Source organism: Papio anubis, chromosome 4 (assembly GCF_008728515.1).
Source record: "Papio anubis isolate 15944 chromosome 4, Panubis1.0, whole genome shotgun sequence".
NCBI classification, from domain to species: domain Eukaryota; kingdom Metazoa; phylum Chordata; class Mammalia; order Primates; family Cercopithecidae; genus Papio; species Papio anubis.
Window position 1 is genome coordinate 69,467,294 of NC_044979.1, and position 18,710 is coordinate 69,486,003.

The 18,710-nt window shown below is 37.2% G+C and overlaps 1 protein-coding gene across 2 annotated transcripts in view; it reads left to right on the forward strand.

Annotated features, from left to right (window-relative positions):
* Positions 1 to 17,065, forward strand: part of GTPBP10 (GTP binding protein 10) — a 35,147-nt gene extending 18,082 nt beyond the window's left edge. Inside the window, 6 exon segments of one of the 2 annotated variants that reach the window (NM_001169083.1) lie at positions 3,670 to 3,743; positions 5,824 to 5,876; positions 9,000 to 9,107; positions 9,626 to 9,703; positions 14,424 to 14,547; positions 16,363 to 16,625. In NM_001169083.1, the coding sequence (NP_001162554.1) occupies positions 3,670 to 3,743; positions 5,824 to 5,876; positions 9,000 to 9,107; positions 9,626 to 9,703; positions 14,424 to 14,547; positions 16,363 to 16,625 (700 nt within the window). 2 annotated transcript variants of the gene reach the window in all.
* The last annotated feature ends 1,645 nt before the right edge of the window (positions 17,066 to 18,710 follow it).

Below are 18,710 nucleotides of genomic sequence, written 5' to 3' on the forward strand. Positions count from 1 at the left end.
TTTGTTTCTTTTACTTTTTTTGGTCTAATCTTGTCTTCTCACTTTATTTCATTAATTTGATCTTCGATCACTGATATCCTTTCTTCCACTTGATCGAATCAGCTATTGAAGCTTGTGCATGCGTCATGAAGTTCTCGTGTTGTGGTTTTCAACTCCATCAGGTCATTTAAGGTCTTCTCTACACTGTTTATTCTAGTTTGCCATTCATCTAACCTTTTTTCAGGTTAGATGAGGTTTAGCTTCTTTGCGATGGGTTAGAACATGCTCCCTTAGCTCAGTGAAGTTTGTTATTACCGACCTTCCAAAGCCTACTTCTGTCAATTCATCAAACTCATTCTCCGTCCTGTTTTGTGCCCTTGCTGGCGAGCAGCTGCAGTCCTTTGGAGGAGAAGAGGCTCTCTGGTGTTTGGCATTTTCAGCTTTTCTGCTCTGGTTTCCCCCACATCTTTGTGTTTTTATCTACCTTTGGTCTCTGATGTTGGTGACCTACAGATGGGGTTTTGGTGTGGATGTGCTTTTTGTTGATGTTGATGTTGATGCTAATCCTTTCTGTTTGTTAGTTTTCTTTCTAACAGTTGGGCTTCTTAGCTGCAGGTCTGTTGGAGTTTGCTAGAGGTCCACTCCAGACCCCATTTGCCTGGGAATCACCAATGGAGGCTGCAGAACAACCAATATTGCTGCCTGATTCTTCCTTTGGAAGCTTCATCCTAGAGGGGCACCCACCTCTATGAGGTGTCTGTTGGCCCCTACTGGGAGGTATCTCCCAGTCAGGCTTCACGGGTGTCAGGGACCCACTTAAGGAGGCAGTCTGTCCTTTCTTAGAGCTTGAACGCCATGCTGGGAGAACCACTGCTCTCTTCAGAGCTGTCAGACTAGGACGTTTAGGTCTGCCAAAGCTGTCTGCTGCTTTTTGTTCTGATATGCCCTGCCCAGAGAGGTTGTATCTAGAGAGGCAGTAGGCCTTGCTGAGCTGTGGTGGGCTCCACCCAGTTTGAGCTTCCAGGCCTCTTTGTTTACACTGTGAGCACAAAACCTCCTACTCAAGCCTCAGCAATTGCGGATACCCCTCCACCTGCCAAGCTGCAGCTCATGGCAGGTCAGTCTTAGACTGCTGCGCTAGCAGTCAGCAAGGCTCCACTGGCTTGGGACCCGCTGAGCCAGGCACAGGAGGGTATTTCCTGGTCTGCCGGTTGCGAAGACTGGGGGAAAAGCGCAGTATTTAGGCAGGAGTGTACGATTCCTCCAGTACAGACTGTCACGACTTCTCTTGGCTAGGAAAGGGAAATCCCCCAACCCCTTGCACATCCCGGGTGAGGCGACGCCCCACCCTGCTTCGGTTCGGCCTCCGTGCAGTGCACCCACTGTCCCACCAGTCTCAATGAGATGAACCAGGTACCTCAGTTGGAAATGCAGAAATCACCCATCTTCTGCGTCAGTCTCGCTGGGAGCTGCAGATCGGAGCTGTTCCTGTTTGGCCATCTTGGAACTTAACTTTTACGCTCATAAAGTCATACGGAGTGGTATAATGGACATTGGAGACTTAGAGGGAGGGAGGATAGAAGGGCAGTGAGGGATGCAAAATTACCTATTGCGTACAGTATACACTGCTTGGGTGATGGGTACACTAAAATTCACTGGTGAGTGAGAATGTAAATTAGTACAACCTATATGGAAAACAGTATGGAGATTTCTCAAAGAACTGAAAGTGGAAATATCATTTCATCCAGCAATCCCACTACAGGATATCTACCCAAAGGAGAAGAAGTCATTATATCAAAAAGATACCTGCACACGTGTTTATCACAGTATCATTCAGAATTGCAAAGACATGGAATCAACCTGAGTGCCCATCAACCAGTGAATGAAGAAAATTGAGTGTGTATGTGTGTGTGTATCTAGATATACACACACCATAGAATACTACTCAGCCATAAGAAAGAATGAGGATATCTTCCTAAGGAAGTAACTCAGGAACGGAAAACCAAGTGCCACATATTGTCACTTATAAGTGGGAGCTAAGCTGTGGGTACACAGAGGCATTCTGAGTGGTATAATGGACATTGGAGACTTAGAGGCAGGGAGGATAGGAGGACTGTGAGGGATGAAAAACTACCTGTTAGGTACAATGTACATTACTTGGGTGATGGGTACACTAAAATCCCAGACTTTGCCAGTACACAATCTGTCCATGTAACAACAACAAAAAAATCACTTTTACCCGTAAAGCTATTGAAATAACAACATTAAAAGAAATAGGCCAGGTTCAGTGGCTTATGCCTGTAATCCCAGCACTTTGGGAGGCTGAGGCGGGCAGATCACGAGGTCAGGAGATTGAGACCATCCTGGCTAACATGGTGAAACCCCGTCTCTACTAAAAATACAAAAAAAATTAGCCAGGCATGGTGGCGGGCGCCTGTAGTCCCAGCTACTCGGGAGGCTGAGGCAGGAGAATGGCGGGAACCCGGGAGGCAGAGCTTGCAGTAAGCTGAGATGGCGCCATTGCACTCCAGCCTGGGCAACAGAGCGAGATTCCGTCTCAAGAGAAAAAAGAAAAAAAAAGATATGAGCCATTAAGCCATGAAAAGATGAAAAAAAGTTGCAAAGGTTTAAACATAGTCATTGCATTGTTTAAAGTTGTTTAGAAAAAAAACAAATAATACACACTTGTTTGCATAAAGAAAAAGGTGTCTATGAGTTCCACCACCCAGAAATGACTATTAACAGTGTCTACCTGTATACGTATTTTTTACAGTGTTATTTAGAGTGAAAAATTGTAGACAACGTAAATGTCTGTCAATAGGAAATTAGTTAAGTAAATTACACTTCACCACTGAAAAGTGTTCACCTTATATTATTCAGTTTAGAGAGTAGGCCAACCAACTATAAAGTAGTTTTCCCCTGCTTCCTTCAAAAAAATATTAAAACTTGAACATGGTTAAGACTCTGTAACAACTGCAAATTTTTTACAGAAAATACAGGGAAAAAGAGCATGTTAAGTGTCCATGTAGGTGCCAGTAGAAAAATGAAGACTTCGGAAAAGAAACTCTAGGACAAATGACCCAGTTTCTTTAAAAATAAAATTGCAGATGGGAAACAAGATGGAAGGGGGAGCTTGAAAAGAGATTTGAGACACATCAGGTATTTGTAACGTACAGACCTTATTTGGGTTTCTATTCAAATCAAATTTTAAGAAGTGTATTGCCAATGTATTAATATTTGTTGAAGCTGGGTGATAGCTAAATGGAATTCATTACACCTCTCTACTTTTGTATATATATGTTTGAAAATTTCTGTAAAAATTTTTTTTTAAAGCAGTTTACAAAACAATGTAATATTTTGTCAGTGTTTAGCTGGAGATAGTAAGTTGCAGGTGTTTTTCTTTTTTTTCTTTAATTTCTTTCTGTTTTTCTATGACTTCCAACAGGTTTTTATTTTTAAATCATAATTAGAATAATTATACACTTTCAGTACTGAAACATCTTCAGTGTCCAGCATGAATTTATCTTTACCTTTTTTGTAAGTGTATGTTCTCAAGTTTTTCAAGATTATTTATAATACATTTATATTCTACTTTTAATCCCAAATATATTCAAGAAGACTACTTGAATTGTTAGGAATTCAGAGATAATAATATTGACATTTGTGTATAATTTTATATTCTTGTTTCAGATTCCCAAATGCTGGAAAATCCTCTTTGCTAAGTTGTGTTTCTCATGCAAAACCTGCAATCGCAGATTACGCATGTAAGTATAATTTGATTGTATATTTTAATGAGTGGAGGTAAACTTTTAAAGACTAATACTTCTCTGAGAATGAATAAAATGATAACTCTGAGGGTATCCTTAGTTGGAAAACTTTTGGCAGATAGAGTGCTGTTGCACAGGCCAGAGTGCAGTTGCATGATCATGGCTCATTGCAGCCCAGGCTAAAGCCATCCCCCTGCCCCAGCCTCCCATGTAGCTGGGACTACAGGTGTGTGCCCCCATGCTTAGCTAATTTTGTATGTGTGTGTGTGGTGGGCGGGGGCAGGGCAGGGACAGGGGTTTCCTTATGTTGCCCAGGCTGGTCTTGAACTCCTGGGCTGAAGTGATCTCCCACCATGGCCTTCTAAATTGCTGGGATTATAGGCGTGAGCCACCCTCCCCAGCCATATTTTCCATTGGTCTTTGAAACCTCTGTACCCCTCAGCAAAGTTTCTTAAACAGGTTAGACACTTTATTGCATTTATTTTTCTGTTGCATAGTAGTTTATTTGGTTTAGTTAGGATTTTATGAACCACTTACCCTTTATCAGGCACTGTGATAAGTACCAGGAGGACTGCGTTGAGTACTTCCATTCATTTAGCAGATACTTATTTTTAGGAGCCATATTAGGTTCTGGGATTACAAAGACTGATAAACAGAAACAGCTCCTATTTTGACTTTTATTGAGTTTGTAGACTACTGGAGTAAGGCATATATATCACTGATAAATATAAGGGAGTATGAAAGGATACTATGAAAGAGTGTAGATGACTGCTTTAGGCTTCCTTAAGGATGTGTGATTTTGGACTGATACATGAGGAATAATTATGAGTTAATTAGTAAAATAGAGTGGAGGGTGAAGGATCTTTAATCAGAGGAAATAGATTTGTGTGTCTAGAGAACATGAAGTAAGGGAAAGAATCGAGATGAGCCTGGAGGTGTAAGAGAGCATGTCACATAGACCGTTTAGGCTGTATTTGATTTTTGTATCTTAAGAGCAATTGGAAGCATTTAAGCAAGGGATAAAATGCTTAAGTTTGCTCCTCATGGAGATCTCCGCCTATAATATAGAAAATGGACTGGCGTGGGACATGAAGGGGTCTGAGAAAACCAGTTAGTAGGCTCTTGTGGTAGCTAGATGAGATATAAAAGAAGCTTTGGTTAAAAGTAATGAGTATGATAAGATCTCTGCCATCATTAAAAGGACAGAAAATGCCATTAACTTGGAAAATAAATCAAGCCGTTCTAAAATTAGACTGTGACTAAGTAGAGTGAAGTTTGGGCTAATTGCTATAAATCACAAGGCCAATATTTGTTATAATATGTAGGACTTGAGAAGGAAAAGCTTTTAGTCATAGGAAAGAGGCTAGTGTGGGATTGATGAGGCTTAAGGATAACAATGAGAAGGAACTAGAGGATAACTGAATGAGAAGGAACTAGAAAAATTTCACCCACAGATCCAGTGATAGAAACCTAATATCTGACCCTCCTGAACATCTATCACATACCTTAAAGTGCAATAGAAGAACGTTGAGGTTCAGTAATTACATTAGGCCTATGCAGATTATAAAAATCTGTATTTGTCTTTTTCCAAATACTATTTATTCATTTATTTGTTTGTTTATTTTAGAGACAGGGTCTAGCTCTGTCACCCAGGCAGGAGTACAGTGGCATGATCATCATACCTCACTGCAACTTTGAACTCCTGGGCTCAAGCAGTCCTCCCACCTCAGCCTCTGGAGTAGCTAGGACTACAGGTGCACTGCCATGTCTGCCTAATTTTAAATTTTTTGTAGAAACAGGGTCTCACTATGCTGCCCAGGCTCATCTTGAACTCCTAGCTTCAAATGATCCTCCTGCCTTGACTTCCCAAAGCATTGAGATTACAGACATGAGCCACAACACTTGGCCCTCCAAGTACATGTTAAATAGCAAAGATAATAATAGTTTCCATTTTAGCAAATTAGAGCAAAATCTGAATTGAAGTATTGTTTATTCCACGCATAATGCCAAGACAGTTTTGAGAGTACCAGCCCTAAAATAAATTCTACTCTTAATTTATTGCTGTGTTTTCTTTTAGTTACAACATTAAAGCCTGAACTTGGAAAGATTATGTACCGTGATTTCAAACAGGTAGGTGTTTTTAAAGTAAAACACTATATTAGAAGTCAGAGGACTTGGTTTTGGTACTTACTTGGATTTTATAGTATTTGCCTGTTTCTGTGGTGTTAGGGGAGAAAAGGTAACAAGATTTTGTTTATAAGTGAAACTGGTCAGATTAATTCTGAGCACTATCATAATAAAATATTTAATTTCTTCTTGCAAAGGTTAGGTCCAGTTTATCCCTACAACATTATGTCTTCTTGGTCTTGGTTTCTTCTTATTGCAAGTCTTCCTTTTACTACTATATTGGATTATTTTTCTTCATTTTTTAAAAATACTCTCTAAAGTTCGTGGTAATAATTTTATTCCAACTTTCTTTTTTTGAAAAAAAAAAAAAGTTTTAATAGAGTTTTGGTCTCAACCAGCTATTAAAATTCATTTTTCCTTCATAAGTAACAACTGTGAATCTTCTGCATAATTAGAATAAAATTAAAAAAAGGAAAGTAACAATATTTAAAATATCATGTACAATCTGGTAGGTGTGCTCCTTAGCATTTACCCTTGTACATTGAAAAGTTATGCACACACAGAAATCTGCACATGGATGCTTATAGCAGCATTATTTATAATTACCAAACCTTGGCCAAGATATCTTTCAGTAGGTGAATGGGTAAATAAACTGTGGTATATATTTAGACAGTGGATTATTATTCAACTCTAAAAAGAACTGGGGTATCAAGCCTCAGAAAGATCTAGGAGAACCTTAAATGCATATTACTAACTGAGAGAAGCCAATCTGAAAAGACTGTATGATTCTAACTATATGACATTCTGGATAAGGCAAAGCTGTGGAGACAGTAAAATCAATGACTGCCAGGGTTTGGGAGGAAGGAGAGATGAATACACAGAGTACAGAGAACTTTTAGGATACACTATAAAGTATGATACGTATAGTAAAGTATGATACTGTATAATATTACAGCAACTTCTGTTGCTGTAATGGTAGACACAGTATATGTTTGTTAAAATCCATAGAATGTACAGCATCAAGAATCAAACAATGTAAAGTATAGACTTTGGGTGCTAACGGTGCATCAATATAGGTTCATATAGTTTTATGATGTAATTTAAAGAAACATTAAAAAATTATATGCCGTTATAATAGTGATATAACATTAAAATATAAAACTTCAGTTATAGAATGTTAAATGTAAGTAAAATTGTATTAAATATAGGATAATATGAATAGAGAGAACAATATTTAGAGGAAAAGAGAACATCGTTTATACCTAATTTTTAAGAGAAATCAGTAGAGGAAATTTCAGGACATGAGACTTCTGTTATGCATGCTGCTTTGTCAGCTTCCTTTAAAACCCTGAATTCTTTATCTACACTGGGCAGGGGATGTCGAGTACTGCCTCTCATTCTTTATTGCACTTCAGAATTATCTGGGTGGTCTAAGAACAGCAATGATAAGTGATGCTTAGGCCCCAGAGATTTGAAACTAAATCTCTTGGGGGTAGGGCCTGGGCATTTGTAGCTTCTAAGAGTTCCCTACATGATTATGATGCACAGTGAGGTTTGAAAAGCACAAGTGTGGCCGGGCGCGGTGGCTCACACCTGTAATCCCAGCACTTTGGGAGGCTGAGGTGGGCAGATCACGAGGTCAGGAGATTGAGAGCATCCTGGCTAACATGGTGAAACCCCATCTCTACTAAAAATACGAAAATACAAAAAAAAAAAAAAAAAAAATCAGCCGGGTATGGTGGCAAGTGCCTGTAGTCCCAGCTACTCCAGAGGCTAAGGCAGGAGAATGGCATGAACCCGGGAGGTGGAGCTTGCAGTGAACTGAGATTGAACCACTACACTCCAGCCTGGGCGACAGAGCGAGACTCTTTCTCAAAAAAAAAAAAAAACCCGCAAATGTAGAATGATGGTTAATAATTATTATTCCCTCTAAAAGGAGTCTAGGAAACTGTATTCTTGTATTAAGTTGGTGCAAAAGTAACTGTGGTTTTGGCCATTGAAAGTAATGGCCAAAAGTAGAAGAAAGTAGGAGAGCCACAACTACAACTCGGGTTTGTCGAATACTGTTTCACCTGACTGATCTTACCTGAATACTGGAACAAGATGAGATGATGACTAGGTGACAAGGAAGCATGCTCAGGTGAATGAACTTCTAGATGATAGAGCTCTGCTCCTCATGTAATGCCATGAGATTTGCTTAAGTAAAAACAATAATGACCTACAAAAATGTGAAGCATTAACAAATATGGCACTACAAAGAACAGGTGAGGAGAATCACACCTCTATTAATATAGTAAAGTCTGTTAAAAATAATGCCAAAACCACAGTTACTTTTACACCAACCTAATACTTTGTGAGAATGGTTGATCATCCTGCTAGTATAATATGAACAGAAAAGGAACAATGGTGCCAGATCATTACAAATTGAATTTAAAATGCAGAGCTGTACCTGGTAAATGTCTGCTGAATTAATATCTTTGTAAACTTGTATGAATTCAGAGTGTAAAGGTTGAAATTCTATGAAAAGTTCATATTGGACAATACCATTTAGGACATTATAAATAAATTTTAAACTAGGGATTAGTGTGGTGGCTCACGCCTGTAATCCCAGCACTTTGGGAGGCTAAGGTGAGAGGATCACTTGAGGATAGGAGTTTGAGAGCAGCCTGTGCGAGATAGCGAGACCCTGTTTCTACAAAATTTTTTTTTGTTAACTGGGCATGGCGGTGCGCACCTGGCATCTTAGCTGCTTGGGAGACTGAGGTGGGAACATGGCTTGAGCCCAGGAGCTCGAGGCTACAGTGAGTTATGGTCACACCACTGCACTCCAACCTGGGTGACAGCAAGATCCTGTCTCTAAAATAATAATAAATAAATGTTAAACTAATCTGTAAAATTCCTCAATTATTAGATTGATAGTAAATATGGGACTCTAATAACAAGATTTTAATTCTTAATACTGTACATTAATTTTGCTTTTATAGTATCTTGACTTTTCAAAGATTTAGTGGTAATCATAAGTTAGGAACTGTTTATATTTGAAATATCTTGAGAATTTTTGGATGTAATTGAACTTATGGTTTTCATACATTTTCCTTTTTCATTAACCATGTAACTTTGTATTAGATATCAGTAGCTGATCTTCCGGGTTTAATAGAAGGAGCACATATGAACAAAGGAATGGGCCACAAATTCCTCAAGCATATAGAAAGAACTAGACAACTACTTTTTGTTGTAAGTCATATGCGTACTAATGTGGTGATGTTCAAATAAATTGAAAACCAATGAATTTAGTTTTTCTAAGAATTTTTTTATAAATAAGAAAGTGGTAGCATATGTTACTCCACTAAGTCTTTTATAATACGGGGATGGAAGTGACGTTGTTTACTATATCATATGTAAGTTTGGCCATACTTGCCAACATGTATTTCCTTAAGATTTCCAACATACTACTGTATTATATAGTATCATAGTATCTCTTTCATTCTTCATTGATGGTGCTAGAGTTATATATGAGATTGTCTTTATTCATACAAATTGTCTTATCCTAGTTTTTTATTAATGACTGTAATTTTATCAGCATAATTAAAGTTATCTTAACATCTCTGTTTCCGTTACTTATTTTGAATTACTAAATAACAAGTAGAGTACAGAGAAATTGTTTTTAGCTTGAGAGAGTAAAACATTTTAAAATATAGAAATGTATAGCTATTCTTATGTTAAAGGCTGTCTCTTTCCTTCTCTTTTTTTAGGTTGATATTTCTGGATTTCAGCTTTCTTCTCACACTCAATACAGAACTGCTTTTGAAACCATAATACTACTTACAAAAGTAGGTTTTCTGTTTTACTGTGTTCTGTATTTGGTCTAATATGTAGGAATATAAGACTATATGAAATAACATAATTACAGTCTATACATACTCTGCCTTTAAAGCTTTGATGTCAGTTAAAGAATTACTTAAACTTGTTGTCTCCAGTTCCTCTACATTTGTTTACTCCTCAAACTACTGCAATGGACAAAATACTCCTGGGCTTCCAAATCCCTATTACATACTTTCCCAGACTTTTATCTTGCTTCAGCTTTGGCACGTTGTCTAATTCTTCTTGTTTCTCATTCTTAGTTTTGTGACCTGTAATCTTCTGGTTCTATTTCTACTCTTAACAGTATTTCTCAGTCTACTTTTTAGGCTCTTTTTTTTCCTCATCCTTTAAGTAACATTATTCAAAGTTCTGTCCTAACCTTATTTTGCAATCTTACCCACTCTCATTGCTTTAGTTACGATTAATAATACTGATAACTGCCAGATCTGTAGCTGATACCTAGATCTTTTCATTGTTCTTTTTTTAATTTGAAACAGTCTTGCTTTGTCTGCCAGGCTGGAGTGCAGTGGTAGGATCTCAGCTCTCTCTGTCTCCCGGGCTCAAGTGATTCTCCTGCCTCAGCCTCCCAAGTAGCTGGGATTACAAGCGTGTGCCACCACGCCTGGCTAATTTTTGTATTTTTAGTAGAGACGGGGTTTCACCGTGTTGGTCAGGCTGGTCTCGAACTCCTGACCTCAGGTAATCTACTTGCCTCAGCCTCCCAAAGTGCTGGGATTACAGGTGTGGGCCGCCGCACCCAGCTTTTGTTGTTCTTTATACCAGATGCCCATTGGACGTCTTCTTTGTTTGGATGTCCCATTAGTCACTTAAACTTAATATAGATAAAAGTAAACTTTTAAAAAACTTTTCAGCCATCCCCATAACTTAGTGAATGTATGAGCTATGTGATACACTGATTCTTCTCACCACCTACACAAGTGCTGTCAGTTTTTAATCCTAAATCTCTCTGAAATCCATCCTCTTGTCTTCATCTACACTGTTATAATCATCAGTCCTTCTTACTGGAATATTGAATCTGGTCGTGTCCAGTCTCCCTGTGTCCTGCCTTGCTTCTCTCTAGTCCATTTTTTATATGGCAGCTAGAGTGATCTTTTTAAAAGCACCAAGCTGATGCTGATGTTCCCTGCCTAAAACACTTTGATGGACCCCCATAGCTGTTAGGTTAAAGTCTAACCTGAGCATGATTTATGAAATCTGCAAATTTGGGCCCCTGCCTAGCAGTCCTCCCTAACCCTGTCCCCTAGATGCTATATTTCAGCCATGTGATTTCTCTCATAGCTGACAACATGATGTTGCTTACCTCCAGGACTTTATAGATCCTATTTGATTTGCCACTTCTTGTCTATAATGATTAATACTGCTGTGAACATTTGTGTGCAGGTTTTTGTATAGACGTGTTTTCATTTCTCTTGGATATATACTTAGGAGTGGAATTGCTGGATCAGATGGTAATTATTTGTTTAACATTTTGAGGAACTTCCAAACTATTCCGAATTGGTAGCACCATTGTGCCATTTTACAGTCCCACCATCAATGTATGAGAGTTCCAATTTTTCCACATAAATGTCAACACTTGTTATTGTCTGTCGTTTTTACTTTAGTCATCCTAGTGGGAGTGCAGTGGTATTTTGTTATAGTTCTTATTTGCATTTCTCTTAAGATTACTGATGCTAAGAATGTTTTTATGTGCTTATTAGCCATTTTTGTGTCTTTGGAGAAAAGTCTGTTCAGATTCTGTGTGCATTACTATTTGTATTATTTGTCTTTTAATTATTGAGTTGTAAGCATGTTTTATATTTTTGGAGATAAGTCTCTTCTTTTTTTTTTTTTTTGGGATGTCGCCTGGGCTGGAGTGCAGTGGCACGATCTTGGCTCAGTGCAACCTCCGCCTCCTGAGTTCAAGTGATTCTGCAGCCTCAGCCTCCTGAGTAGCTGGGATTACAAGCACGTGCCACCATACCTGTCTAATTTTTTATTTTTAGTAGAAACAGGGTTTCACCATGTTGGCCAGGGTGGTCTTGAACTCCGGACCTCAGGTGATCTGCCACCTCGGCTTCCCAAAGTGCTGGGATTGCAGATGTGAGCCACCATGCCTGGCTGGAAATAAGATACATAATTTGAAAATATTTTCTCCCCTTCTGTGACTTGTCTTTTCACTTTTTCAGTGTATTTTTTGTGTCTTCTTTGTGGCAAAAAACATTTATTTATTTAATTTTCCAGTTTTGTTAAAGTGTAATTGACATAAATTGTGTGTACTTAAAGTGTACAATTGATATTTGGATATATGTGTACATCGTGAAATGATTAAATCAAGCTAATTAACACGATTCGTCATCTTACATTTTTTTGTGTGTGCTGAGAACATTTAAAATGTGTTTTAGCAATTTTCAAAAATTAATACATTAACTATAGTCATCATACTGTACAATAGATATCCAGAGCTTATTCATCCTATTTAACTGAATCTTTCTTCCATTTGACCAACACCCCTCCATCCTTCCTCCCCCAAACACCTTGGCAACCACCATTTTCTCTGCTACTATGAATTCAACCTTTTAAGATTCCACGTATAAGTGGGATTATGCAGTTTATTTGTTTTTCTGTGCTTGGCTTATTTCACTTAGCATAGTGTTCTCCAGGTTCATCCATGTTGTTGTAAATGACAAGTTTCTTTTTTTAAGGCTGAAGAGTATTCAGTTGTGTGTGTGTATATCACATTTTCATTATTCATCCATTAATGGACACTGAGGTTGATTCCATGTCTTGGCTATTATGAATAATGTTTCAGTAAAAATGGGAGTGCAGAGATCTGTTTGACATACTGATTTTATTTCCTTTGGATATATATCCAGAAGTGGGATTGCTGGATCATTTGGTAGTTCTATTTTTAATTTTTTGAGAAATCTTTATACTGCTTTTTATAATGGCTGTACTAATTTACATTCCCACCCAACAGTGTTCAAGCGTTCTTCTTTCTCCATATCCTTGATAACACTTGTTTTCTTTTGTCTTTTTGATAATAGCCATCCTTCCAAATGTGAGGAGCTATCTCATTGTGGTTTTCCTTTTCATTCCCTAATGATCCGTGATGTTGAACATTTTTTCATACACATATTCACATATTGGTCATTTTTATGTTGTTGAGAAATGTCAATTCAGGTTCATTATCCATTTTTAAATCAGGTTTCTATTACCCAAAGTGATCTACGGATTCAGCACAATCTGTATCAAAATTCTAATGGCATTTTTCACAGAAATAGAAAACAAATCTTAAAATTTGTATGGAACCACAAAAGACGCTGAATAGCCAAAGCAATCCTGAGCAAAAAGAACAAAGCTGGAAGCTTCACATTACCTAATTTCAAAACCTACTACAAAGCTATAGTAATCAAAACAGCGTGTTACTGGCATAACAATAGACACATAAACCTATGGAACAGAATCCAGAGCTCAGAATTAAATCCATGCATTTACAGTTAATTTTCAACAAAGGAACCTAGAACACACAGTAAGAAAAGGGCAGTTTTCTTCTTCAATAAGTGGTATTGAGAAAACTGAATTTCCACATGCAGAAAAGTGAAATTAGACCCTTATTTCACACCATGTGAAAAATCAGTTCAAAGTTGATTAAAGACATAAACTCAAAGCCTGAAACCATAAAACCACTAGAAGAAAACAGAGAAGTTCCATGACATTTGTCTGAGCAATTATTTTTTTTAATGTGACCTCAAAGCATAGGCAACAAGAAGAAAAATAGACAAGTAGGATTGCGTCAAACTAAAAAGCTTCTGCACAGCAAAAGGAATAATCAGCAGAGTGAAGAGGCAACCAAGGGAATGGGAGAAAATACCTGTAAATCATATAACTGATAAGTGGTTGCTGTCCAAAACATAAGGAAGCAAAACAACTCTCAATAGCAAGAAAACAACCCAACATTTTTAATTTTGATGAAATTCCATTTGTTTCATTCTTTTCTTTCCTTTTTTTAAATTAAACTAAAGTTTTTTGTAGAGATGAGGTCTTACTAAGTTGTCAAGGCTTGTCTTGAACTCCTGGGCCCAAGTGATGCTCCTACCTCAGCCTCCTAAAGTGCTGAGATTACAGGCATGAGCCACCGTGCCCAGCCTTATATATTTATTTATTTTTATTACAAACAGGGCCTCATACTGTCATGTAGGCTAGAGTGCAGGCATGATCCTAGCTCATTGCAGCCTCAAACTCCTGGTTGGTAGCCTTAAGCAGGCTTCCGCCTTTTATCTACTCTTTTACTTGTGCTTTTCATGTTATATCTAAGAAACAGTTGTTTAATCCAAGGCGACAGAGATTTATTCCTAAGTACATTTACTTTTTCCAAGAATACTACAGGTATAACATTCAGTGATCATTACTGACTTCTGAATTTTATCTGTGTGAAGTCCAGATACCTATATTTGACTCCAGACACAAAATTACAACTGTCACTAGGATATCATTTAAGCTAAAACATACTAACACTTGATCTAACTAGAATCATTTTTTGAAATTCTTCCTTTTGTTTTCTGTTGTTGGGATTTATTGCATTTCAGTGACGTGAATGGGCTTTAGATCACCTAGGTCATTAATTACCAAGTAAGTAGTTTATACAGAAACCAATACTAAAATTATTGGGTTTTCTCTTTTGATTTAAAGGAGTTGGAATTGTACAAAGAGGAACTTCAGACAAAACCTGCACTCTTGGCAGTTAATAAAATGGACTTGCCAGATGCCCAAAGTAAGTTCCATGAATTGATGAACCAGCTCCAGAATCCTAAAGGTAAGCCTATTTATTCATTTAATTCTAATTTAAAGAATAATTACAATGTACAGAGAATGCTGTTATAATCAGTGGAAAAGAAAACTGACAGTTTCTGCTCTTAAAAGTCACGTTTGAAGAAAGAATGTACAAAACATATAAATAACATTGTAACATAATAATTATCAAATTCTAGAATGTTTGATATGGACAGTAAATTAAAGGAGACAAAAGAAAGATTAATTTGAACTAAAAAGGTAGGCTTCATGAAGAATAAAACTTAAATTGGGCCCATAAAGCGTATGTGGGATTTGAATAAAAGGAGGAAAAAGTCAGCATCTACCCTGTGAAGTCTTTCATTTTCATTAGCATACTTCACAAGCTCTTCATTCCCCTAGTACTGTACATCACAAAATTAAAAACAGAACTAAGAAGTTCTAAAGAAGTATGTTTCTTGGCAAAACTAACTCTATAGATAGTTTCTGAAGAGGATGAGTCTTCTGAAAAGAACTGCATTTTTCCTGTGTATGTGTGACACAGAAAAATAGAAGCTGTGACTCCAAAATGATTTATTTGTCTGGAATTTACTTCTTGGACTATATGTTAAGTAACTTAAAGGGATTCTCCACAGTTTTGAATATTGACATTTTCAGAACACCTTGTATCCTATGGCAATGATGATTTCATTCAGAGTCTAGTAAAGAACCTCATGCACAAATGAGGAAAAGTAGGGTGTATGGTATGTGGCTAACATGTTTTTCAGTAATATGTCTCTTTTTATTCTTGGTAACAATTGTGGGAAAATAGATTATAGTGTGCTAAGACTGTCAAACAGCACCAGAAGGTCCTTTCCTCTCAAAAATCTTTCCCCTGTGTAATTTACATGTTGGAGCTGTCCTTGAGTTAATAAATTACTCATGGGATATAAATAATCCCTAATAGTAAATAGTCTTCATTCCTAATGACATTTGCTTTATAAGGTCATTAGTTCTGTTTGCTAGTTGATCTTGCAGAGAAGGGAATTTTCAGAGGAAGTACCAAAAGTGGGGGTGACTCAGGAGTCCATAGTTGTTCTGATCTATTGTGAAATAAAATATAGGCCCTTTAGTGATAATCCTGAGTTAGCCTCTCTGGACTTTCTTGGGGACCTTTGAATCTCAGAAAGCAAGCTCCATGTTGTCTTTTCCACCAGTCTGTTTCAGTTCAGCCTTTCTAGTTCATATCAGTTAATCCATCCAATCAGTATGCCATCTCCCCAGCCAATCAGTATGCCATGGTGACAGGGAAAAGGTAAAAGTAATATAACAGTTGTTAGCCCATTTGAGGTGATAGATTGGACTCATCTGAAATTATCTTCCCTTGAATTCTCTATAATACCTCTTCAGTTTTTGTATGGATCCTAGCATCATTGATGATCTATACTTTCGGGAAGTTAAAGGTCTCCAGTGTCCTGAGGCCAAGTAGAATGTCTCAAATTATAAATGATGTTACTATTTTTACAGAAAATGTCTTTCAGAGAATCAGTGCTGCCTTGCCTTATGTAACCCCCTACACAAAATTTATTACTTCCTTAAGTAAGTCGTTTTTGTGATTCATCTTCTATTCATACTTAGTTTGGTTTAAAATATATTCATCTAACAAGTATATTTTGTGCCAATAACCTTACCATAATCAATAGTAAAATCCAAAGCTCTGAGAACTTTAATTAGAGAGAAAAGGGGAAAAAAGGCATGAAAAATGCTAAGTTTTTGGTTCCCTGCTTCACAAATCAAACCAAAGTTTTAACTAACTTTCAAAAACAATGAAAATCTGCTTAGTTTATGTTCTTTCTTTTAGATTTTCTGCATTTATTTGGAAAAAACATGACTCCAGAGAGGACTGTAGGGTTCCAACATATCATCCCCATATCTGCAGTTACTGGAGAAGGAATCGAAGAATTAAAGAACTGTATAAGAAAGTCACTGGATGAACAGGCCAACCAGGAAAATGATGCACATCATAAGAAACAATTGCTTAATTTGTGGATTTCTGATACAGTGTCTTCTAGTGAGCCACCATCAAAGCATGCTGTTACTACTTCCAAAATGGATATAATTTAAATATATTAAAAATGATATTAATGGAATAGTTATTTAATGCTTAAAAACAAGGAAATCCTTTTGTCTGTGATAACCTGGAGGACATGTTAAGTAAAATAAGCAAGGCTTAGAAAGACAAATACTGCATAATCTCACTTACATGTGGAATCTTAAAAAGTTGAACTCATAGAAGGAGAGAACAGAATTTGGTTATCAAGGGCTGGTGGGGCAGTGGAGGATTGAGGAGATGGTCAAAATATGCAAAATTTCGGTTAGACAAGGAAACTGAGTTCAAGAGATCTATTGTACAGCTTGGTGACTGTAACAACAATGCATTTTGAAAGTTACTGAGTACATGTTAAGTGGTTTTTCCGAAAAGCACGTAAGGTAATGCACATTAATTGGCTGTATTGAGCCATTCCACAATGTATAGATATTTCAAACATGTTACACATGATAAATCCATCGTTTTTCTATGTCATTTTTTAAAATTATATTTAAATTTTTTATTTTGAAAGCTTTTTCACAGATTTTTTTTTAGTATTATTACCTTCTGATATATGTGTCATTGTTCAAGAACCATACCTTTTAAAGTTATCATTTTGTAATTAAGTACATCAACAGTAAAAAGTAACTAGTGGCCAGGCATGGTGGCTCACGCCTGTAAACCCAGCACTTTCGGAGGCCGAGGAGGGCAGATCACTTGAGGTCAGGAGTTCAAGACCAGCTTGGCCAACATGGCTAAACCCTGTCTCTACTAAAAATATGAAAAATTACCCACGCGTAGTGGCACATGCCTGTTGTAGTCCCAGCTAGTCTAGAGGCTGAGGCGAGAGAATCGATTGAATGCAGGAGGTGGAGGATACAGTGAGCCCGAAATCATGCCACTACTCCAGCCTGGGTGACAGAGCTAGACTCCATCTCATAAAAAAAAGAGCTAAAAAATTACATTTTACAAGTTTATGGCCAGCCCACCTATAATAACATTCTCTGATATTCTTTACTTAGGATGTCCCTATTGAGATTATTTTTTAAATTTATGTAGAAGGATTCTGTAGATTATTATTAGAATGAACAATTCAGTTTTTTTTTGTTTTTGAGCCTGCCTTGTACCTGGTTGCACTAAATATATAATAGTTATCTTTTGTGGAGACCTTAAAACCCTAAATTTGAACACGTGTTCAATGATAATGAAGATATAACAGAAACTAACAGATAGGTGTTTGTGATTTGAGCTTTTGGAAAATTTTCTTTTCTTGAGTATAATATTTTTTCCTGAATTGGAGGAGGCGGATCTATATGTTTTGTTTTTCTTTTGTCCTAGTCTGTTTCACTTTCTTTTGTCCTAATCTATTTAATTTCCCACTTTGTTACTTTAGCGAAGAGAGAATAAATAGAAAGTGCAGGCCAGCCATGGTAGTTTGGGCCAGACATAGTGATACATGCCTGTAATCCTAGCACTTTGGGAGGCCAAGGTGGAAGTATTGCTTGAGCCCAGGAGTTCATGCCTGAGCAACATAGCAAGACCCTGGCTTTCTATAAAACAGAATGCAAACTTTAATATTATCGACAATCAATATAAGAGATTGCAATTTCTGAATTTCTACCTGTTTCACAAATACAAATTGGACATTTTCCTTTTAAATGAGTTTTATTATAAAATGTACATATTGATTGTAAAAACAAAAAATTCAAACAGTACAAAAGCATATAAGTAAATGATAAAAGCTCCCTTCTTTGTGCATTAGGCCCCTCAGTTCTTCCCAGGGAAAATGATTGTTAATAGTTTACGTTCTTGCAGAAATTTTTTATGCATAAATTTGTACCCCAAAAATTATATAAATTTTTTCCAACTTATTTTTTTTTACAAAATAATAACACGTTAATGAGCTTTAAAAAAATTGTACTTCAGGCCAGGCATGGTGGGTTCATACCTGTAATCCCAGCACTTTGGGAGGCTGAGGCAGGAAGACCACTTGAGGTCACGAGTTCAAGACCAGCCTGGCCAACATGGCAAAAACCCATCTCTACTAAAATATAAAAATCAGCTGGGCATGGTGGTACATGCCTGTAATCCCAGCTACTTGGGAGGCTGAGGCAGGAGAA